This window comes from Dipodomys spectabilis, unplaced genomic scaffold (assembly GCF_019054845.1).
Source record: "Dipodomys spectabilis isolate Male_0828 unplaced genomic scaffold, ASM1905484v1 ptg000210l, whole genome shotgun sequence".
NCBI classification, from domain to species: domain Eukaryota; kingdom Metazoa; phylum Chordata; class Mammalia; order Rodentia; family Heteromyidae; genus Dipodomys; species Dipodomys spectabilis.
In genome coordinates, this window is record NW_024870887.1 from 1,556,307 (window position 1) to 1,580,614 (window position 24,308).

Genomic DNA, 24,308 nt, shown 5'->3' on the forward strand with positions numbered 1-24,308 from the left:
GGTTCAAGACCTACAGGGTTTTCAAAGTAGAGTAACAAGAGATATTGTCTGATTGTTGGAACAAAATAAAATTTATTTGTGTTGTTTGAAATTGGTCGGATAGATGTCTAGTGATATTATTAGGAGAAGGACCAGAGTGCCTGGGCGTGGTAACTTAAATGTCTTATGACAAGAATGAGTAGATAGGACTGGGAATGTGGCTTAATGGTAGAGTGCTTGCCTAGCATGCATAAAGCCCTGGGTTCGATTCCTCAGTACCACATAAACAGAAAAAGCCAGAAGTAGTGCTGTGGCTCAAGTGGTAAAGCTTTAGCCTTGAGCATAGAGAGGCTTAGAGACAGAGCCCAGGCCCTGAGTTCAAGGCCCAGAACTGCCACCACCCCCAAAAAAAGGATGAGTAGATATAGTGGTATTAATTATTTAAGATTACATTAGCAGATACAGAATCATCAAGGACCACAAAAGCAAATGATTTACTATGTCATCTCTCAGAGAATTACTGGGGCTGCAAATGCTGCTTCTTATTTTTGTAGCCATACTTGAATACTGGGTTTGGATTTGCTGATCTTTTATAAGCCTCCAAACTTTATATAGTACCATTAATCTAGGGATTTTTTTCATTGTATTCAGTATGTTGTAATTTTTGTAAAATAAACTTGACTTGTTTCAACTTACATTCTTAGTCTTTTGAATTTAGGAAATATGTAGATTTTAGCAATTAGATTCCCTTTAACTTTTTTGTTTGCATTTTTATTTTTGAAGTGATTGTGAATATATTATCCAGTTCCACAGTGTTGGATAGTTGTAGTTTTTTATATTTACACTGTATGAACTTTCTCAAAAAGTAATTTTGTTTTCTGATCGAATAAGTATGAGAGAATAAATGAAATTAGAATTTTAAGTTGAGTTATTTGGCAATTAGACATTTAATCTATGTTAAAGCTCCATGGGTTTTTGTTTTTGTCCCAGCCTGGAGGTTAGGGGATATAGCTCAAGTGGTAGAACCCTTGGAGACCTTCAGGTCAATCCCCAGTAAAAGTAAATAAAATCCAACTTGTCCTGGAACTTGCTGTATGGTCCAGGCTGGACTCAAACTCATGATCTCTCTGCCTCAGCCTCCTGAGTGCTAGCATTTAGTTGTGTGTGCCACTATACCTGGCTAGATTCTTTTGTAAAACTTTCTACTCTATATAATATAAGGCTTTCTACTCTATATAATAAAATACATTTATGTATTTATAAAATTTATAAGTTATAAGGTACTTGTAATCATAAAATAGTACAGAGCTAGGTGCAATAGCACAAGTCTATATTCCCAGTTATGCAGAGGATCAGTTGAGGCCAGGATTTTGAGATCAGCTGGTGCAACTTAAAGAGTCCTTGATACAGTTCAGTGGTAGAGCACTTACATAGCATGTGCAAGTCCTAGATTCAATCTTCATCTTTAATAATGATAAAAAGCTGGTGGCCTGTAATCCTAGCTACTCAGGAGGCTGAGATCTGAGGATCACGATTCAAAGCCAGCCCAGGCAGAAAAGTCTGTGAGACTCTTATCTCCAATAAACTACTCAGAAAACTGAAAGTGGCACTGTGGCTCAAGTGGTACAGTGCTTGCCTTGCACTTGTTCAGCTTTCTTCCTCAGCTGGCACTATACCACTTAAACCACATCCCCAGCCCACCTTTTTGCTAGTTCTTTTGGAGATGAAGACCTTTCTGTTTGAGCTGGCCTCCAACTGAGATCCTCTGGATCTGAGCCTCCTGAATAGCTAGAATTAAAAGCATGAGTTACCAATCTTTGGCTAAGAAAAATTTTAAGCTATAGGTAGTTTACAATTAAATCTTACTAAATGTGTGCTCACTTCGGCAGCACATATACTAAATCTTACTAAATGCTTCTATGTTACCAGATAAAATAAAGACATACCTAGGGCCAAGAGTCCTAGCCTGATCTAGACTGGACTTCCAAACCATTGTTCCACAGAAGATTCTTCTGGAAGATGTTAATATTCATGAGTCAGAAAAAAAGTTTATGATAAATGAATAGCATCATATATCCTCTTCTTAGAGATGCACAATATGCTTTGGCCAATTAAAGGCTCATAAAATTACTGCAGTAAATAACTCTATTTCACCTTGTGTAACCCATCATTTCCAATACTTCATACAGCACAGCATGCTATTTTCCTGGCACATCTATTAATATCCTGCAGAACAATGTTCTTTAGAGCACCAATTTGGGAAATGCTGGTCTGAAGTAATTACTTCTTCTAGTTAAATAAATAATCCATTTTCTCAGACCATTTGTTTCTTACATAATTCGCTCAGGCTAATGATATTATGTTGGATTTTCCCCAAATACATACCCAGAATACATAGTGCCTCAAAATGAGAATACCCTTCAAGTACCCTGTCTTCCCCTTTATCTTCCAGGCCTTTGGAGCTGTACCCTTATTTTGTACTTGCTTGCTTTGCTTTGCTTTGCTTTGCTTTTTTCTTTTTTTGCCAGTCCTGGGACCTGGGTGCTGTCCCTGAGCTTCTTTTTGCTCAAGGCTAGCACTCTATCGCTTTGAGCCACAGCAGCATTTCTGGCTTTCTCTGTTTATGTGGTACTGAGGAATCAAACCCAGGACCAGAAGCATGCTAGACATGCACTTTTCCACTAAGTCACATTCCCAGCCCGCATACTTGCTTTCTTATTTGCAATATTTTAAGACCTAAAATTGGTGTTTTTAATTCCTCCTTTACTGTGCTTATCTGAAATAACTATTAAGGTGCCTTAAAAAGAACACTAAAGTACCTGAACATATATACATGTGCATATTCTACTTTTAAGTGCTCTGCCATATTTAGTGATCTGAAGGCAGATAATATTAGATAAATACTGGGAAATACTAGTCTTTTGACATATAAGCATAAGGAATGTTCCTAACCATTAACGCTAAAACTGTTTTTTTTTTTTTTTGGTAATGGATAAAAAGTTTGTGTACCTCTATGAGGCCATGCTATTTGTGTTTGCACAGGAATCTGATCTCTTCTGTTTCCATTTTTCCTAGTTGTTACACCAGAACCGGCAAGCAATCTTGAACCAGTTTGCAGCAGCTGCTCCTGTTGGCATCAACATGAGATCTAGCATGCAGCAACAAATTACACCCCAGGTAAAGCCAGGAATCCCAGAGTTGGTAGAGCCTCTCTAGCCCAAGAGGTGCCTATTAAAATACCCACTTGAGTGTCTTTGAAATGGCTTGTGAGCTGATCTTTAATGTGTATAGGATAGTTTTCTTCTAGAATGGATTAATAAACTATTTGTAATACCTGTTACTGTTGTTTGATCTGAAGCCAAAGATTCTTTTTCGTTTCATTTTTATTGTTGCCATTGTTGATCAGGTAGAAAATTTCTTACTGTTGTACTGAATGACACCAGTAATAGGAAGCCTCTAACATGAAGCTGAGACTGGATCTGAAACTTGGTCAAACTCAGTCATATTGCTAAGCTGTCTTAATTATCCTGTACACACTGCTCAGTCTGAACATCAATATTTTCTAGTTTAAAAATTCTGAACCATTGGAACTTTACATTTAGAAAGAACTAAATGGAACTGGGCATGGTGGTATAAGCTATAATCCCAGCTCTTGGTAGGCAGAGGCATGAAGGTTCCAGAACAAGACCCTTTCTCAAAATAGAAAAAGAAGCCAGGCACTGATGGCTCACACCTATAACCCTAGCTACTCAGGAGGCATCATAGACATAATGTTGAAGCCGACAAAGGGATAATTCTGTATAATTCCACTTCTGTAAAGTTCAAGAAGAGACAAACAGTCTTGGTATAAACCATTGTCTGGTCTAGAAAAGTAGCTGATGGGAGAGGTTGGCTACAAAGGGAGAGAGAGAGTGTTCTGCCTTATGAAAATGTTTATCTTGATTGGATCATGCTTGCTAGCATGCAAAACTCATTGATAGCTGGACATTGGTGGCTCACACCTATAAACCTAGCTACTCAAGAGGGTGAGATCTGAGGATCTTGGTTTGAAGCCCACTCAGGCAGGAAGGCCCAAGACATTTTATCTCCAATTAACCACAAAAAGCCAGAAGTGGAGCTGTGGATCAAGTGGTAGAACACTAGCCTTGAGCACAAAAACTTAGGGATAGCACCTAGGCCTGAGTTAAAGCCCCCTGACTGGCACCAAAAAACAAAACAAAACAAGAACTGGATGGCCTGCTGATGATATCTAGTACCCCCTCACTTTATTTCCATACATATATTAGTGTTTTTGCCTCAGCCACTTATTTATATTTCCTTAAACCAAGTTGATGTAAAAAAAAAAAAAAACTTTGAGCAATGAGATTTTAGAGAAGGGTCAAACAAAACTCTTCTTCATAAAATGGACTTAGGCAAATACACACAGCCAACAAATCAAAGAGGTAATATTGACAGAGGCCACTAGTAAGCAGCAGATATTGATGTCTTCATGAGTCCAGACTTGGGATTCTGTGTCTTACAGATTATGTATCTCAGAGCTAGATAGAGCACACTCAGTGGCAATTAGTTTGTGAGAACAGAAGAGTACACTTCTAGTGTTCACATAACCATTAACTCTATTGGAAAACCGTATTTTAGTTTCTTCCAGGTTGGACAATATCCAATTGAAAGTTTAATATTAATGGAGCTATATTCTTTAATCAGATCCTCAGTCTGAACTGACATCTTCTGAAGGCTTTTATTGACATGCCATGTTGCTTTGCATGCTAAACTGAAAGTAATTTCAACCTAATTTGACTTCTCTTTCTTCACCCATAATGTCATGGTTATTAAAGCACTTATACTAAGTCCTGGAGTATTCTTGTGCTGCATAATAACATAAAATAGCTATCTCCGTTTACTTCTATTTACTATCTTATTTTTAGTTAATTATATTCTTTTTAAATGATAATGTGTTAGGCATTGGATCCTGGATTTCTGTTTCTTCCCTTTCTTAACTGTATTTGTAGGGCTTTCTAATTGTAAAGCTACTGTTTATTGGAGATAATTTGGAAAATATAAGAAAGTATAATGAATAAAATCAAAATTGCTTATAATCAAATTCTTATTCATTACATAAAGTAGGATAAATGATCTCAGCAAGAAAATTCTCCATAGAAGAGCCACAGTTAATTTTTTAAAAATAAGAATATCTCCTGACAGTCTGTTGGATGGAAGTCATCAAGACATTTTCTTCCACTTCCTTATGGTTTTTATGTTTCTGTTAACAGTTTTCTTGGCTTATATTATAAAACTAATTAATATATTATTTGGCTTTTCTCACTTCTTTGGGGTTTGGACAACATTTAAGCAGTGTAATCGTCAGATATTTTCTTTGCATTTCTCAGTTACTTTTAACCTATAAAATGTCCTTAATTCATTTTCTCTCTTATGATTATTACTTAAGTTTTTTTGTTCCTTTTGTGTTTGTTTCTTTTGTACTTTGATAATTGCTATATATTTCATTGCCCCAAGCGACCAGGCTTGACCTTGTGAGCTTTCCAGAATAGGTAAGGATTATAATAACTTCAGTAAGTGAAGGTTTTTCTCTCCTCCTTTGTAGCCACCCCTGAATGCTCAGATGTTGGCACAGCGTCAGCGGGAGTTGTACAGTCAGCAGCACCGACAGAGACAGCTAATACAGCAGCAAAGAGCAATGCTCATGAGGCAACAAAGTTTTGGGAACAACCTCCCTCCCTCATCTGGACTGCCAGTTCAAATGGGGAACCCCCGTCTTCCTCAGGGTGCTCCACAGCAATTTTCCTATCCTCCAAACTATGGTACAAATCCAGGAACCCCACCGGCTTCTACTAGCCCGTTTTCTCAACTGGCAGCCAATCCTGAAGCATCCTTAGCTGGCCGCAGTGGCATGGTAAACAGAGGCATGGCAGGAAACATGGGAGGACAGTTTGGCACTGGCATCAGTCCTCAGATGCAGCAGCATGTCTTCCAGTATCCAGGATCAGGTATGTGTCTATGGGATACAAGTGTATGATGAACCTGTAGATTCCAATCTCACTCAGGTGTGTTTCCATTCACTGACAACCAGTCAGTGTGCTAAAGAGTGAGGTGAGACATCCAAAGCTCCAGGCTGAGGTCAGACCACTAAATGGTTGAATGGTTTGAAGCTTATCTCTCTGTTATAGCTGAAATGATTAAATTAAAGGATTTATAAGGACTTATCTGGCTTTAAAAAATTTAACATTTTGTGTGCAAAGTATAGTCTCCTGGTTTTGTTTTGTTTTTTTCACTTTCTCTTATGGATTACTATGAGATCTAATCTAGTGAGAGTTTTATTCAGGTAATGGGTTTTAGTACATTAACACAAAATTTTCATATCTTTTTTCCTTCGGGTTATTTTGGTTTTCATAGTTGATGGAAGGATAATCAGCCTTACCCAAGTGGCTCTGCTCATCCATGGCACTGCTTGGTGTCACAGTGAACATTGTCATTTCCGAAAGTTTGTTTTCTTTTTAATCTTTCATTTGTACTGTCTGTTTTCTACTCTTTGTCCTAAGTAATATCTTTTCAAATTTTATTTTCTGCCATTTTGAGATTCTAACAAATAATAGCAGAAATATGCATTTGACTAATCTACCTTGTTTACCCAGCATCTTATGCAAAGTCAGTGGCCAGTTCCTTAAAAAAATAAATCTCAGGCTGGGAAGGTAGCTCAGTGGTAGAGTGCTTGCCTTGCAAGCATGAGGCCCTGGGTTCAATTCCTTAGCACCACATAAGTAGAAAAAGCTGGAAGTGGCGCTGTGGCTCAAGTGGTAGAGTGCTAGCCTTGAGCTGAAGTGCTGAGGGACAGCGCCCAGGCCCAGAGTTCAGGCCCCACGACCAGCAAAAAAAAAAAAAAATCTCTTGATTAAACGAAAGGAATAAATTTTAATACTGCTTAAGAATGAATTCTAGTTGAGTACCGGTGGCTTATGCCTATAATCCTAGCCACTCAGGAGGCTGAGATCTAAGGATCAAGGTTCAAAGGCCAGCCCAGGTAGGTAAAATTAACCACTGAAAGATAGAAATGAAGCTGTGGCTCAAGTGGTAGAGCACTAGCCTCGAGCTAAAAAGCTCAGGGACAGTGCCCAGCTTCTGAATTCAAGCCCACAGGCACAAAAAAAAAAAAAAATTAGTGCCTGTGATCTTCAGTTATTCAGATTTGGAGATCAGAAAGACAAACCTAGCAAAAAGTAACCAATCTGAAAAATATAACAAAAAGTAAAAAGACTTGGAAGTATAACTAAAGTGGAAGAAAACTTGCCCTAGCAACTTCAAACCAGTACTACTTCTAGAAAAATTACTGTTTTATGGAAAGAATAGTAACATTAAAAGATGCAGAGTTTTTAATTTCTCCTACAACTTACTGTAAATTACAAATTTGAGCTGGACGCTGGAGGCTCAAGCTATAATCCTAGCTACTCAGGAGGCTGAGATTTGAGGGTTGCTGTTTAAAGTCAGCACAGGCAAAAAAAAAAGTCTGTGAGACTCTTATCTCCAATAAACTAAAGCCAGAAGTGGCACTGTGGCTCAAGTCATAGAGTGCTAGCCTTGAGCAAAAGAAGCAAAAGTAGGCCCAGAGTTCAAGCCCCTCCCCCCTAAAAAAATCATAAATTTGTTCCAACATGACCAGTAATCTAGAGGGCTTCAACATCAGGTTTTAAATTGTTACAGATTAGGGGCTGGGAAGGTGGCTCAGTGGTAGAGTGCTTGCCTTGCATGCATGAGACCCTGGGTTCCATTCCTCAGCACCACATAAGCAGAAAAAGCCAGCAATGGTGATGTGGCTCTAATGGTAGAGTGCTAACCTTAAGCTGTAGAGCTGAAGGGCAACACCCAGGCCCAGAGTTCAGGCCCCAAGACTGACCAAAAAAAAAAAAAAAAATTGTTATAGATTCAAGTTCTGGCCTTTTCAAAAAACAAAGCAACTATTTTAGTTTAAGGAAGTACAGATGTAAAGATTCTGTGACTCTTGTTGCTTTTGTACTATTTTTGCCAAAATAATTGCCAATAGAACTAAGATATGTATGTCCCAACATGTTTCTTAAATGCCATGTGAGCCTGACCCTGCCCACCCGCTTCTTTTTTAATCTTTAAGTAATTGCACGAAGGAGTTACCATTAAACAAAGCAGTTTATGAATGTAGTGCTGAGTCTTGAGCTCAGACGCTGAGCGCTGGCCTTGTGCTTCTTTGGCTCAAACCTAGCACTACATTCATGGTTGTTGCAGCAACTCCATTGTTTGTCAAGCCAAATATTTATTTTTAACCTCTAGTAGACAAACTTTTAGGCTAATCCCTTTACTAATGGATGACAGTGAAACCAAACAATGACTACAGAGAGTATTTAAGACAGTAAAACTGCGGGTGCTGGTGACTCACGCCTGTAATCCTAGCTACTCAGGAGGCTGAGATCTGAGGATCGCGGTTCAAAGCCAGCCCGGGCAGGAAAAACCATGAGACTCCTATTTCCAATAAACCACCAGAAAACCGGAAGTGGCATTGTAGCTCACATGGTAGAGTGCTCATCTTGAGCTGAAGAGCTGAGGGACAGAACCCAAGCCCAGAGTTCAAGCCCTATGACCGACAAAAAAAAAAGAAAAAAGAAAAAAGACAGTAAAACTACTCTGATGATAATGTAATGGCTCGTCTGTTCAAACTCAAATAAGGTACAACACAGGAGTCCATATAAACTATGGACTCTAGATAAAAATGATGTGTCACCGTAGGCTCATCAATATAACATGCTCACTATGGTGGGGATATTGAGAATGGGGAACGCTGGACTTGAGAAGAGGCAGGGGCAACATGAGAAATCTCTGTATTTCTAATGAATTTTGTTTTAAACTTTTTGCTTGGGCCCTGGTACTGGCTTGAACAAAACAAAACAAATCACCTGATAAAACAAGTTGTCTGGGGCTGGGAAGGTGGCTCAGTGGTAGAGCGCTTGCCTTGCATGCTAGAGGCCCTGGGTTCGATTCCTCAGCACCACATAAGCAAAAAGAAAAAAGCCGGAAGTGGTGCTGTGGCTCAAGTGGTAGAGCGCTAGCCTTGAGCTGAAGAGCTGAGGGACAGTGCCCAGGCCCAGAGTTCAGGCTCCACGACCGGACCAAAAAAAAAAAACAAGTTGTCTGACAAGGAAAAATGACCATTCACACATGGACAGTTGAAGGAGGTGAAATCAGAAAGAAATATAAAAAAATATGCCCATGTATTTATGGTCTCATTATCTTTTTATCTCTGGCTCCACAGAATAATATGCTCAATGTGGTATCTTTTCTCCCCTCCCATATTTTTTTCAGAAATTATTTTATCACACAGTTAAAAATTTTACAAATAAATACTTTGAAGGACTACACCTTAAAATAAAATTTTACAAAGGCATACAGACATAGAAACTTGCTAGTAATAACAAGAGAAAGAAGCAGGTTAAAATAATTACAATTTTTTAAGGAAGATTTGAAAGAATTATACCAAATTATTGCAATCAAATGATGGTATTCTTTCTTCCGTGCCTTTATAACTTAAATGCCTTAAAAACATTTCAGTGTAAGATATATTTTCTTGGAGGAAAAAGGAATACAGGATGTTACAGCATAACAAAAATATAAAAGGGGACCTTTTTTTTATTTTTATTTTTTGTCAGTCCTGGGGCTTGAACTCAGGGCCTGGGCACTGTCCCTGAGCTTCTTTTGCTCAAGGCTAGCCCTCTACCACTTGAGCCACAGCATCACTCCCAGCTTTTTCTGTTTATGTGGTGCTGAGGAATCGAACCCAAGGCTTCATGTACATTCCCAGCCCAGGGGACCCATTTTTTTAAAGACTTCTTTTGGCTACGACAGTTGAAACACAATATCAAAATACCTTAAACAATAATTCTGGAGATTGGCCAGATTCTGCTGCAGGAAGAGAGACTGAAACAGGAGTCAAACCATTTCTGTGGGTTGAGGCAGTGAAGCTGGGAAGTCAGGAAAGTCATGGCAAAGGGTGGTCACAAGGTCAATTATCAGAGAGAACAGAACTAGAGAAACAACTAGGAGATATGCAGAGAGCCCCACTCCAGCCTTTAGCACGTGTGCATACATGTGTGTGCATACAAAGCAAGGCCAGAAAAACTTCCTGAAGATTAGCAGAAATAGTTAGAGTTCTGCCCATTAGCACCCTCATAATTGATGAGGTTTCAAGTAGAACACTTTTTTTTTTTGCCTCAGTAAGAAGCAAAGTAAGCCCTAATCTAGACCTTGTTCTTACCTTACTAGGAACAGACCTTAAAGAGTTAAGCTATTTTGTGTAACCTCATCATAGCCCAGACAAAGGCCAAAATATTTAAAAGAGAATTCAACAAACCAAGCTCCTAACAAAGTAAGATTCACAGTCAGATATCTGTCTTTAAAAATTATACAGACATATAAAAAACAAGAAAATACGATCTAGAATGAGGAAAAAAATTAATTACCCAGAAATAACACAGATAATAGAATTAGTACACAGGAATTTTAAGGCAATCAAAAACAATAAATTTATTCTTTATGTTCTAGAAGTTAAAGATTGAATATTACTTACTAGAGGTATGCATGAACATAAAAATATATGATAATAAAAACTTATAGAAAATAAAATCAGAGAGAAAAAAAACTCAAAAGCTGATTTCTCCAAACTGATCAGCATGCTAGTCAGAGAAATTGACAATTTTATTCTGAAATGTATGTGGAAATGCAAAGGACTAAAGAGCAATCAAAACAGTTTTGCAAAGAAAGGACAAATTTGGATAACTACCTAATTTCAAAAATTACCCTATAGTTGCAATAATTCCTAAACGTGGTGTTGGTACAAATATGGACATGTAGATCACTGAAACTGAGAAAGAGGTCCATAAATAAGCTTACTTTTTTATATTGATTTTAAATGTATTTATGTTGATCATTATTCATAAGTGCTTTTCTGTATAAAATGAATAAACTCATGATAAAGGCTACAAAATGATTAAAACTCCAAAAATATTATGCCAACTAAAAGAAGATAGACACAAAAGATCACATATGGTGATATCAATATGTAGTTCCAACAGACAAATCTGTAGATACAGAAAGCAGATCAGCAGTTGTGTGAGACTAAAGAAGGAATTGCCTACCAACAACCCCAAGGCAAGGGAATTTGAAGTATATAACAGGAGTGTCTAAACTGGACTCTTGTTACATTGGGTTGTTACATTATAGTGTATTCACAGAAAATAATTTTTGTCAACCTTCAGGAATGGTTCCCCAAGGCGAGACCAACTTTGCCCCATCTCTCAGCCCTGGGAGCTCCATGGTGCCGATGCCAATTCCTCCTCCTCAGAGCTCTCTGCTCCAGCAAGCACCACCCTCTGCTGGGTACCAGTCACCAGACATGAAGGCCTGGCAGCAAGGAGCAATAGGAAACAACAAGTAAGGGGGCAGTTTTTATGTACGGGCATCCCTGATACTTTGCAGTAAAGTAAGAGTAGCCGAGTCAAAGATGGCTGTCTTACATGATAGAAAGAACTGAATTTTATGTTATCAGCAAAAAAAAAAAAAAAAGGTGGTTCAGTGTTTGAAGTATGGCGTCATTGTTAAGGCAAACTTGTGTGTTTACTGAACAGAAAAGTGGTCTAGAAGCCTTCACCCTTTTTATCCTCCTTTCAGTACAGCTGAAGAGGCTGATCAGTCCCCATCAGATACAGCTTCCCTGGAAAGATGGAGCAGTTTTTTAATAAGAACATTTTAAAATCTTAGAAATGTAAAGACTTTTAAAATTAGAATTTAATAGAACACACAGGTTCAGTGTGTGTGAAAGATTTCATAACCACTGAAGGTCTTTCTTATTAGTATTCTGGAGTTTTTATTGACATATATTAATTGTACCAAGGAGTCTCATTATACTGTTCTCAGATATGTATATAATGTACTCTTATCCAATTCTTTTTTAATTGTATTTATTAGTATAAAGGTGATGCACAGAGGTGGTGCAGTGCCTTCGTGGGGTAAAGAGTCCATTTCTTTTAGGAAAATGTCACTCTTCCCGCGCATCCTCCCTATTCCTCTTTTTTATCCCTGCTTTTATGAGCAGTTTTGAATAGATTTCATTATTCTACTTGAAAATATGAAAATACTTTGATCATATTTATTCCCTTTCACCATCCCCTTTTATCCTTCCCTCCCCCTGCTGGCTCTCTCCCACCTCTTTCCTACCCACCTACACCTCACCACCACCCCGCTACCTCCCCTTCCCCACTGGAGTCTTCTTGTTAAGTCTAGATGCTCAACAAAAGATCTTAAGGCTTCTTGGGTCATTCTACTTCATTCCTTGTAGACATCTGAATTATCAGTGGCCTCATTTTACCCATTTTGCTAATAATTATCTCACTAAAGTCTTTTTTCCCCCAAATTCTGTCTGCTGAACTTTTCACACATCACTTAAATTTTATAAGGATTTTAATTTGGTTGTGTCTTGGTTCTGCTGACAGGGAAGCCATTTAATCTGACAACATAATAAGTAAGGCAGGTAGTTAAAAACATAAGACTATATTCTCTTAAAGTTCATTGAAAGGTGAGAGAGGAAATCTTCTTGTTAGAGAACTGTTTAGCTTTCAGTGAGGACTGTATAAATTAGGCAGGAATGGAACCATTTTGGTGGCATACAAGAGGAATGTAGTCTCCTAATGCAGACTAATCTCAACTTGCTAAACTTTCCACCTAACTACTCCCTGACAAGCCCCTTTGCCTCTCTTGACCAGCATTCTCCCTCTCTCCCCTTCTCCCCCTTAAGCCCTCACTTATACGCAGCAACTCTCTGTAAGGAATCAAACCAATCCCCTGACTTCAGAACTCCAGCTAAGCATTTAAATATGGCCTGAAGGAATAGGGGTATAGCTCAGTGGTAGAGCAGTTGCTTAGCACAAGGCCCCGAGTTTGATTCTCCAGCACCACAAAAGAGGAAAAGACTCCTGCTGACAGTGACAGGTCTCACTAATCTATATCTTTGCTCCCCATTACATTTAAGTTCCTTGGAATCATATCCTCTGTCTGCCTCCTCTGCTCCACACCGTGTTGAGCCAGCCAGCATTCCACCCATCCTGCTGTACCAAAAGTGTTCTTGACAAGGTGGTTAATACCTTCTACACTGCCAGACACCATGTTTGTCAGTAGAATTGGATATATTTGACATTTATCATTTCTTCATTTGGTTTATCTCCAGCCCAGACAATGCCCCTGAACACTAAAGTATATACCCAACTATCTAAAGACACCTCCCCTTAGAAATCTCAAGACAACTCAAACCTGACATAACAAAACCAAAGTGAGATTCTCCCAGAAGCCCATCCCTCTCCTGCTCTCCCCCCAGTAAATGACAAAATGCCATTCTAATTAATTGTTCAGAAGAAAAACCTTTTCTCTTTCTCTTTCATACAACACAACCCATCAGGAGATCACACCAAGTGTGTGTGTGTGTGTGTGTGTGTGTGTGTGTGTGTGTGTGTGTTATAGTGCCAGGACCAAGGCTTGAACTCAAGACCTCATGCTTTCACTCAGCTTTTTCACACATGGCTGGTTATTTACCATTAAAGCATCACCTTCCAGTCTGGCATTTTGCTAGTTAATTTGAGATAGAATCTCTTGGATTTTCTTTCTTTCTTTTTTTTTTTTCTTTTTTCCTGGCCTGGGGCTTGAACTCAGGGCCTAGACAGCACTGTCTCTTAGCTTTTTAGCTCAAGGCTAGGACTCTGGTCTGTTGAACCACAGCCCTACTTCCTGCTTTTGTGAGTAGTTGATTGAAGATAAGAGTCTCATGGACTTTACGGCATGGGCTGGCTTCCAACCAAGATCCTCAGATCTCAGCCTCCTGAGTAGCTAGGATTGAATCATGAGTCATAGCACCAGCTTATAAATTTTCTTGTCTGGCTGGCTTCCAATCTTGCTCTTCAGACCTCAACTTCCTGAGGAGCAAGAATTATAGGTATAAGCCTATAATTCTTCATGCCAACTTAACTACTGTCCTTTCTTACCTCTCTGATTTAGCATGTCATAATGACAGCTACCTTCACCTTTCTCCTGGATGACTACAGTAGCCTCCCTGCCTCCACCTTAGTTTTACCATAGCTTAATCTTTGCATAGTATTCAGGGTGATATTTTTAAACCATGAGGCATTAAGTATGTCAGCCTTTTACTCAACTCTCCAGTAGCCCTCCAGCCCTTACTTAAAACTAGGCCCCTGTATCACCTTGCTCCTGGATATCTCTCTGACCTCATCTACTCTTCTCACTTGCTCAGCCACCTTGGTTTCCATTTATTCTTCTTTGCTTGTATTCATCAAATCGACTTCAAACTCATTTAATCCCTTTGGTAGAATATTCTTCCCTTAAACATCACCTTAGTAGACATAGACATTAACTGTTGCCTTAGTCAACATAGGCAGTATATATTATTAGCATGTATAGTAGCAGATAGAACCACTCATTTTCTCTACCACATGGTGTAAGATACCACAGAGCACATGAAAAGCTGCTCCTAGCAGGTGATGGTGGCTCATGTCTGTAATCCTAACTACACAGGAGGCTGAGATCTGAGGATTACGATTCAAAGCCAGCCTGGGCAGGAAATTTGGTGAGACTCTTATCTCAAGTTAAGCACTAAAAAACTGGAAGTAGCTCTGTGACTTAAAATGGTAACTTAAAGTGCTAGGCTTGAGCAATAGAGCTCAGGGACAGCATGCAGGCCCCCAAGTTCAAGCCCCATGACTGGTTTAAAAAAAAAAAACCCAGCTCCTGCTGCCAAATAACCTACTTGGTACTAGGCAGATCAATCATTAAAACAAGCAATCACAGAATCATTAAATAATTGATATCATGCTCAAAGAGAGTATAATTGATTCTTTCCTATTATTTGTCTGGTAAGAGAAAGTGTTAAAGCAAACATGTGTATCCCAAAATTGAGCTGTTTCTATGTAACAGTCATATGAAGGGAGATGCTTACAAAGACCAAGTCCTGTTGGTTAACCTTTTGTTTGATTTCTTTGACCAGGGGCTCCTCTGTGCGTGTTAAATAACCTGTAATGTCTATGGAACACCATCAGGACATGTTTAGGAGCTGCCAAATACCTTGTACTACCTTGACAAAATAATGATTACTTCCATAAGCAGACATGAGTGCTGAGTGGGGAAGAGGTCCCATAAGCCTTGGACTAGGGTGCTAGTGAGCCCAACTGCCCTTTCTAGGACCTTGAACAGTAGTTCTGGCTGAAGGAGGGCTTGGTCTTCTTTCCTTAATGGAAGAAACTAAAATGGAACTATTGGCAGGAACAGTTTGAAAGAACTTAAGCTAATATATAGTCCCATATATAAATTTGAAAGAAAGTTAAGACCTAAACTTTTTGCCTGTAAGTATGACATCATTCCAGTTCTTGAAGCTTCCCCATGCATTAACTTACACAGCCTTGCTCTTTCTCTTTCATGGTGATGACTTATATATCAGTTGACAAATGAGCACTGTGTAAGACAAAAATGTTCTCATTGGGAGATGAGCATAGATTCATAGCTTTCTTTCTTGCCTTCAATTATGAGAATATAAGCATACATACTGTGCATACATGAAAGGGCCACAGGTACATTATTGGCTATTTCCTAGGCATATAATTTTCTGTGTACATTTATGTTTTATCATTAACTTAAGAGAGAATTTGACACTCTTCTTCAAACATGATGAATACATTGTTTCTTTGTCTATTAATTTTACTATGATTACCTTAATGTCTTGGAAGCTATAAATGTCATTACATCCTGTATACCACTTGAGAGCTAGCAAGGAATAAAAAGCAGTGATGAGGGAAATCATTTTTAGAATCAAATTCTCCAGAATCAACCATTGATTTATAGTTATAAAATACTTGGGAGTTTTGTAAATCTTATGAAAGACACAATTCATAGCATTTTCCTTTAGATGTGTATCATTAGGAATTTTTAAAGTTTGAATATAAATTTTCAAATTGAATTTAGTTGTTTATTTCATTCTAACTACTAACAAACTGATTTCACATTTGAGATCTTTAGTAAAACAACATCTAGAACTTGGCCATGAAGAAGGAAGTTGATAAAATAAGCCCTCTGAAAAACATAATTACCCTTCTATTTTGCTTTCTAGAGAAGACATAGAGTTATATATATTCAAGCCTCTGGAGATACTTTTAACATGAGCTCTTTTCAGTTATTAAATCCATTGAACATAATTCCAGATATTTCTGAATTATATTCAGTCTTGATAAATTTTAGACTTATGTGCAACTTAATGAATGTAAAATATTTAATTTGGAAGCCTGTCTAATGATATTTAAGTATAATCTAATCAAATTATCTACATGTTCATGATCAGTGGATGTAATCTGGATTGTTTTTGAGTTAACAGTGTGTTCAGTCAAGCTGTCCAGAGCCAGCCCACACCTGCACAGCCAGGAGTGTACAACAATATGAGCATCACCGTGTCGATGGCAGGTGGAAACACAAATGTGCAAAACATGAACCCAATGATGGGCCAGATGCAGATGAGCTCCTTGCAGATGCCAGGAATGAATACTGTGTGCCCTGAGCAGGTGAGTGACACAGCTTTCATACCTCTCTCTCACACATACACACCCCACCATCACACCATGCCATGACTCACACAGTTCACTATCCCAAAGAAAATCATGTAAGTTGACAACCGGAATCTGAGCTCTGGTGGCTCATACCTGTAATCCTAGTTACTCAGTAGGCTGAGATCTGAGAATTACGGTTCAAAGCCAGACCAGGAAAGAAAGTCTGTGAGACTCTTATCATCAATTAAACACCAGAAAACTGGAAGTGGAGCAGTGGCTCAAAGTAATAGAGCACTAGCTTTGAGTAAAAAGGCTCAGGGACAGTGCTTAGGCCCTAAGTTCAAGCCCCATGACTGACCTTCCCTTCTCCCCCACTCCCCCAAAAAAAGAATTCAATCAAATTTTAGCAGAGTTCAAATAAGATTTTAGTCTCAAGAAATTTAGTATAGAACAAGAATAGATACACAACTTGAATGATGCATCAGTTGAATAATAGTACAGAACAGTTGTGTTAAGAGGTGAGCACAGGGCCTGGGAAGGTGGCTTGCCTTGCAAGCGTGAGGCCCTGGGTTCGATTCCTCAGCACCACATAAGCAGAAAAAGCCAGAAGTGGTTCTGTGGCTCAAGTGGTAGAGCACTAGACTTGAGCTGAAGAGCTGAGGGACAGTGCCCGGGCCCAGAGTTCGGGCCGCACAACCGAAAAAAAAAAAAAAAGGTGAGCACGTAAGACCATATATATTTATATCAAATAAAAGAGATATGTATAATGTATTTAAAAGAGAAAAGAGCTGGGTGCTGGTGGCTTATGCCTGTAATCCTAGCTACTCAGCAAGCTGAGATCTGAGGATCAAAGTTTGAAGCCAAGCAGGAAAAGTCCAAGAGACTTTAAAAACTGGAAGTAGAACTGTGGTTCAAGTCGTAGAATGCCAGCTTTGAGTGAAAAAAAAAAAAAGCAAGAGCATAAGGCTTAGGATTCAAGCCCAAGTACTAGCACCAAAATGAGAAGGAGAGGGAAAGGGAAAGGGAGAAAGGAAAGGTTGGAGGAGGAAGGATGAGGAGGAGGAGAGGGAGGGAGAGAAGGATTCGGGGAGAGAAGAGGGAGAGAGAGAACTGTTTTATCCAGTTGTTTTCAGTTATTAGAATTACTATCTCCATTAAATTAAAACAAAAATGTAATGATTGGGTAAAAATACTTAAAGTGGACTTCTTACATAGTTATATCTTATTTTGTATTAAGCTTATTAATACAAGCTTGGTTGGTCCATGATCATTTAATGTATTGTTGCTGTGGTTGGATTTAAATATCTTCTCTTTTTGCTTTATTCTTAGTCCTAATTTTTGCCTTTTTTGTGTGCATAATGAATATTTTTGTTCATCTCTTTTGTTGACTTAACTGCTCTGTTATTTTAGTAAGTGCATTAGTGTATTATGTCTTTCTCCATCATCTTGTCTTCCAGTGATATTAAATCATCTCATACATAGTATGAGAACTCACAGCAGGATATTTTCATTCTTCCCTCCTGTGCTGTTGTCATCCCTATTCTATCTGTATATACTGATAGCCTATAATAAATTGTTACTTTTTTTTTTTTCTTTGCTGGTCCTGGAGCTTGAACTCAAGGCCTGGGCACTGTCCTTGAGCCTTTTTGTGCTCAAGGCTAGTGCTCTACCACTTGAACCATAGTACCACTTCCAGCCTTTTCTGTTTATGTGGTACTAAGGAATCGAACCCAGGGCTTCATGCATGCTAGGCAAGCGCTCTACCACCAAGCCATATTCCCAGCCCAAAATTGTTACTATTTTTAAAAGAATTTTTCAAATTTAAATTTTCTGCATTTACGCTTACACTCACTACTTCTTCATTCCTTTGTGTAATGTCAGATTTTCATAGGGTATATTTTTCTTCTGCCTGAAGGTCTTCTTTTAGTGCTTTGTATAGTGTATGTCTTTTGTCTTTTGTATGTCTGAAAAAGTCTGTTTCACCTATCTTTGGAGGTTCTTTCCCTGCATTCTGGGTTGGCAGTTTCAGCTGTCAGTGCTTTAAAGATGTCACTATTCTGTCAGCATTCTGATGAGACACTTGCTGTCATTTTCATCTTTGTTCCTCTGTGTATGACTGACTATTCTCTCTGCCTGACTTTTAAATCTTTCTTTTTAGAACTTGTTAAGCAATTTGATTATGATACACTTGGGTGTGATTTTCATTGTTTATTGTTCATGTGATTCGTTGAGTTTCTTAATTCATAGGTGTATAATTTTACAGAAATTTGGCAACATCTTAGTTTCCACTGCTTCCAACAGTCTTTTGGGTTGTTTGTTTTGAGGAGGTTGGCAGTACTGGAGTTTGCATCAGGCAGGCTACCACATGAGCTGCTCTGCCAGTCCCTTTTTGCATTGGTTATTTTCAAGATAAGGTCTCACTTGGATGCTGCACCCAGTTACTGTGTTTCCCCCATGCTTTGAGATGACAGGCATACGTCTCTGCACCCAGTCATTGATTGAGATGGAGTTTTGTGAACTTTTATGACTAGTTGGACCTAATCCATGATTCCCCAAGCTCTACCTCCCAAGTAGCGAGGCTTGAGCCATGCATCCAGCTTCCAAGATTGCTTTATATCATCCCTCTTCTTCTGCAACTGTAATTTCACAAGTTGTAAACCATTTGAAGGTATCCCATATAGTTCACTGATTCTCTGCAGTTGGGGGAGGATTTATTGTTGGGATGAGATTGATTCTCTTATTTTTTTTTCCAACTTTGAACTGGAGACCTTGAGTTTCTTGATTGGCATCAACTTATTCTCACAGGTAGCTCTGCCACTTGAGCCACCCCTCTAATTCCTGCATGTTTCATTTTAGATATTATCTATTGCCATAGTTTCAGATTCACTATTTTTTTGTAATGCCTAATCTGTTAATTTTGTCCAATGTATTTCTCATACCAGACAGTGAAAGTTTATATCTAAAAGTTATGTTGGGATCTTTTTTTGGGGGGGGGAGGGGGGGATGGTCTTGAGGCTTGAACTCAAGGTGTGGGCGCTGTCCCTGAGACTTTTCTACTTAAGGCTAATGCTCTACCACTGAGTCACAGCTCCATTTCTGATATTCTAATGGTTAATTGTAGGTAAGAGTCTCATGGACTTTTCTGCCCAGGCTGGCTTCAAACTGTGACCCTCAGATCTCAGCCTCCTGAGTAGCTAGGATTACAAGTCTAAGACACCAATGCCTGCCATATTGGGATCATTTTTGTATTTTCTTTATCTCTAAAATATCTTTTGTAACTGCTCAGTATTTCCTCTTGCTACTTGAACATATGGAATATAATTTTTATGACTGTCATGATAACCTCCCTTATCTGTCATCTGAACTGTGTTAGGGTTGATTTCAAGTGATTAGATTCTTTTTCATTATGAGTCATGATTTTCTGCTACTTTATATGCCTGTTAATTTTTTATTGGCTGTCAAATGTGAGTTTCACTTGTGTATATTCCTATCAATATTCTTGAACCTTGTTGTCAGAAATAGCTAAGTTTTTGGACATAGTTTGATGTCTTCATGGTTTGCTTTTTGTTGCTTGGTGAGACAAAATCAGTGTGTTCTGGGGCAAGTTTTGCTTTACTTTTGAAACAAGTTTATTATACTATGCTACCTGTTACAGCATGAATTATGTGTTCCATAATTGCTGTTGGGATCAAGATCTAGCCCCAACCCTATGTGGTTGCTGGGAATGAGTCCATGTCATCTACTCAGGTGACTCTTCCCCTGCAGTATGACCTGATCAGGGCTCAGCTACAGACTTGAGAGTATCTGTACATCTCCAGAGCTTCCTCTTTGGCCTTTTCCCCTCTGCCAGTGATCACTGCAGTAGAAATTCCTCAGCTGTTTTCCTATTCTTACTCAGGGATTACTGTCCTTCACTGCCTTTTGTTTGTTTGTTTTTATATCTTGAGAACCTTTGTTTCCTATGTTTTGCCCATTTTTTGAGTGGATTCTGTGAGTAGGATAAATACTATCTCTGCTACTTAACCTTGACTAAAGCAGAAATCTGTTACTATTTTAAGAGGAAGGCATATGTATGTTTGCATCACAGAAACTTTTTATTGAAGTATGATATATAATTCTATACAGAAAAGTATACAAAGTGCACACACTTAAACTAACAGAATGTCACTAGCATCCTAGAAGTTCCCCTTGTGTTCCCTTACATACTCTCCACCCCCACATTGACATGGTAAATTGTTTTCTGTCAGTTTTCCACTAAAGAATTTGGTCTTCACTTAAATAACTAGCTTGTAATTTGGTCTTGTATTTATCTTTAATAGATGAATGATCCAGCAGTAAGACACACAGGCCTCTACTGCAACCAGCTTTCATCCACTGACCTTCTTAAAACAGAAGCAGATGGAACACAGGTCAGTAAGAAAATTCTATACCCAGAGCTGACAAATGTACTCTAGACACATGGAGGATGTTTCATAGTATGGTAATTACGAGACTGACCTTGGAATGAATGAGTCCTGGCTCTGCTCTTTCTAGCTGCATCCCCGTGGGCATGTGCAGAACTTTCCTGAGTAGCTCTCTGACCACAGAGCTAGCAAGTACCTGCTGACAGTATTGTTCAGAGGGTTAAATGAGATAAGCTTTCTGTAAGATTTAATTCAGTTCTTTTTGGGACAAATAAAATCCCAAAGATGACCACTAAATGCTAAGAAACACACTGTTAAAACTAATCTATAATCAAAACACTTCAAAAGATCTCCCTAAGTTGAGACAAACAGTGCATGCCATATACTCTGAACTCTGCCTCCAAACATCAAGATGACCAATTTCCTCTGCTCACCTAAGTGTGAATTTGGGGGAGGGGGGGTTAGTTTACTCTGGTGCCTGGTTTAGTCCTTAGTCTCTTAATATTTTTAACATAAGCATTATGCTACATATGCAGAAAGAAATATACATATCTTCCTAGCCCTTTAAATAAATTGTGGGGAGAAGAGAAGAAAGGAAGTTTGATTGTAAAATCTCTGACTTGCCAGGCACTATGCTTGGCACTGTGTGCTTTATCTCATTTAAGCCTCACCATAACTCTGTAAAGGAGGTTGTATTTCTCTTCTTCACAGATAAAGAAACTGAGCCTGGGGAAGGTAACTACATGTAACATTCACACAGCTAGGAAGAGGAGGAGTGGAGCTTCACACTCAGATACTTCTAATACAGATATATACACATAAATTGTCACGTACTTCAGAAGGCAAACTATCAAATTTATGTTACAAGTAACAAGAGTCATGGCATTCAAAGAAAGGAGAAATAGGGATCGGGCATAGCTTAGTGGTAGAGTGCTTGCCTAGCATGCTCAAGGCTCTGGGTTCCATCCCCAGCACTGTACAAGGGAGAGAAAGAAGAAATGGGGGAAGAACAAAGGAAAGGAGGGAGAAAAGGGAGAAAAGGGCAGGAGAAAGAATGTTATGATGTGAGAGGACATTTATGTAGGAGGTGGACTGAACTGGGCTTAAAAGTCATTCTCAGGCCACATGAAAGAAAGCCATATTGGGGGTGGACTTGGACATAGAGACAGAGAAATAATAATAGCATAATTAGCATAATTATGGGAAACCACTGAAAGTAAAGGGAATCAAAATTGGTACAGTAGACAGAGTGACTTTGTAGATGCTTTGAATACTGAACTAAGGGCTCTGACTCATTCCTATAAATGAAGTCATTCCTGAAAGGGAAGACTGATACACATGTCAGTGTAGGCCTTATCCTGAGTGGAGGAGGTGAAGGGCGGGGCACTGACAGCTCACTCTAGAGGAGAAAGGTCAGGATACTGTGTCTAGAATCTGAGCTCCAGCAAATAGGACTACAGTCCTATGAAGGTCAAGAAGGCATTTTTTTTAATTTATTTTTTGCCAGTCCCGGGGCTTGAACTCGGTGCCTGGACACTGTTCCTGAGCTTCTTTTGCTCAAGGCTAGCACTCGTACTCTACCACTTGAGCCACAACGCCACTTCTGGCTTTTTCCATGTATGTAGTACGGAGGAATCAAACCCAGGGCTTCATGCATGCTAGGTAGGCACTCTACCACTAAACCACATTTGCAACCTGAGAGGGCATTTTTATGATGCAGAAATGAAGGCAGTCTTCATTCACTAGAAGTTTTTTTTTTAAGTCTCATATTTCACAGAGACTTGTACTGGGCAGCATGACAAATTACTTAAAGCAAAACAAGCAAGTTTTAACGTTTCAGGGCCCTGCTGAAAAATTTCCAGAGGCTGACACTTAGCTCTCATCCCATTCTTCTTCCAGGCAGATCTTAGGCTTCTGCTTTAGGCTTTGTCTGGGGGGTATGGCAATGTGAAAAGGTCTTGAGATCTGATCCAAGGCCGCCTCCTTTCAAGCAAGGGTCCAAATGGCTAACATCGATTTTCAGAATTTGGCTTAATCTTCCTAGTTTTTGTAAAACAAAAATCAAACAGACTTTTAAAATACCCTTCTTAAAAACAAACAGAATTGGGCTGGGAAGGTGTCTCAGTGGTAGAGTGCTTGCCTTGCATGCATGAGGCCCTGGGTTCGATTCCTCAGCACCACTTAAACAAAAAAGAAAAAAGCCAGAAGTGGTGCTGTGGCTCAAGTGGTAGAGCACTAGCCTTGAGCTAAAGAGCTGAGGGACAGCGCCCAGGCCCAGAGTTCAGGCCCCACGACCGGACCCAAAAAAAAAAAACCCCAAAAAACAAATTTACTCTCATTTATTATTATCAAAATGTTTTTAAATACTTACGGACAAAACCACCTTAGTGTATGACTTAATATTTCATATTTAGAAACACAGATGTGAAACTATATATTATTAAACTACCAGTTTCTTAAAAGCCAGTATAGTTTGTGCTCACGTGAAGTTTCAGGGCATAATCTTCTTTCTGTTGCAGTCTACCTTGACATCTCAATTTTCTCCTGTGTTTTTGTTTTCCAAACAAAAGCTGGGAGATAAGTTAGATAGAAATATAGACAAAGATGTAGAAAGAGAGACTAAAAAGACAAAGAGAGCACTGGAGTCCAGCTGTGGTAGAGAGGTGGGATGGGGCCAAGGCCAGCAGGAGAGAAGAGATAACGAACCTAGACCTGAGAAACAAAGAGGGCTAGGAGGGGATTGACCTGCTAAGAGAGGAAGGTCTAGCAGGAAAATGATACTGGGTGGAAAAAGCAAAGCACAGTCAAAGAATAGCCTCAAAGAGCCAGTGTGTTGTAGATACACAGAAAGAGCGCGAAAGAGCGCAAAGGGAAAGTGAATGGGAACATGTAAGGCTTAGAAACAAAATCTGGGAAACTAGGGGAAAAGGAAGATGCAGAAACTAACCTAACAAGAAATTTAGCTCATCAGTTTCCAAATGCTCAAGTCCAGAAGGTCTGCCTTACCTTAGAAGAAACAGAGTAGGATCATAAATGGATTAAGGATCCATCATGGCTAAACTGGTATAGAAATTGATAGGCAGAACATTTAACATTTGGCCAGTGAAAGTTGGCTAAATGCATTAGTGATGGATGATGAAAAATACACTAAGATAAAATACTTTGTGAGCCTGTTAAACATGAGGCACACGTTTGATACACTTAGGTGCTCCTAGATATTTTACAAGGTGTTTCTGTTCCAGTACATCCAGAAATGTGATATCCCTACTCAGTTCTGTAGGCTACTTTTTAAGAAGGCTGATTG

The 24,308-nt window shown here is 39.0% G+C and overlaps 1 protein-coding gene across 5 annotated transcripts in view; it reads left to right on the forward strand.

Moving 5' to 3' along the window:
- Ncoa1 (nuclear receptor coactivator 1) overlaps window positions 1-24,308 on the forward strand; it is a 206,445-nt gene that overhangs the window by 179,002 nt on the left and 3,135 nt on the right. For all 5 annotated transcript variants that reach the window (XM_042696731.1, XM_042696727.1, XM_042696729.1 and 2 more), the window contains 5 exons: window positions 3,055-3,156; window positions 5,582-5,984; window positions 11,268-11,442; window positions 16,433-16,616; window positions 20,921-21,010. In XM_042696731.1, the coding sequence (XP_042552665.1) occupies window positions 3,055-3,156; window positions 5,582-5,984; window positions 11,268-11,442; window positions 16,433-16,616; window positions 20,921-21,010 (954 nt within the window). The remainder of the gene's footprint in view (window positions 1-3,054; window positions 3,157-5,581; window positions 5,985-11,267; window positions 11,443-16,432; window positions 16,617-20,920; window positions 21,011-24,308) is intronic.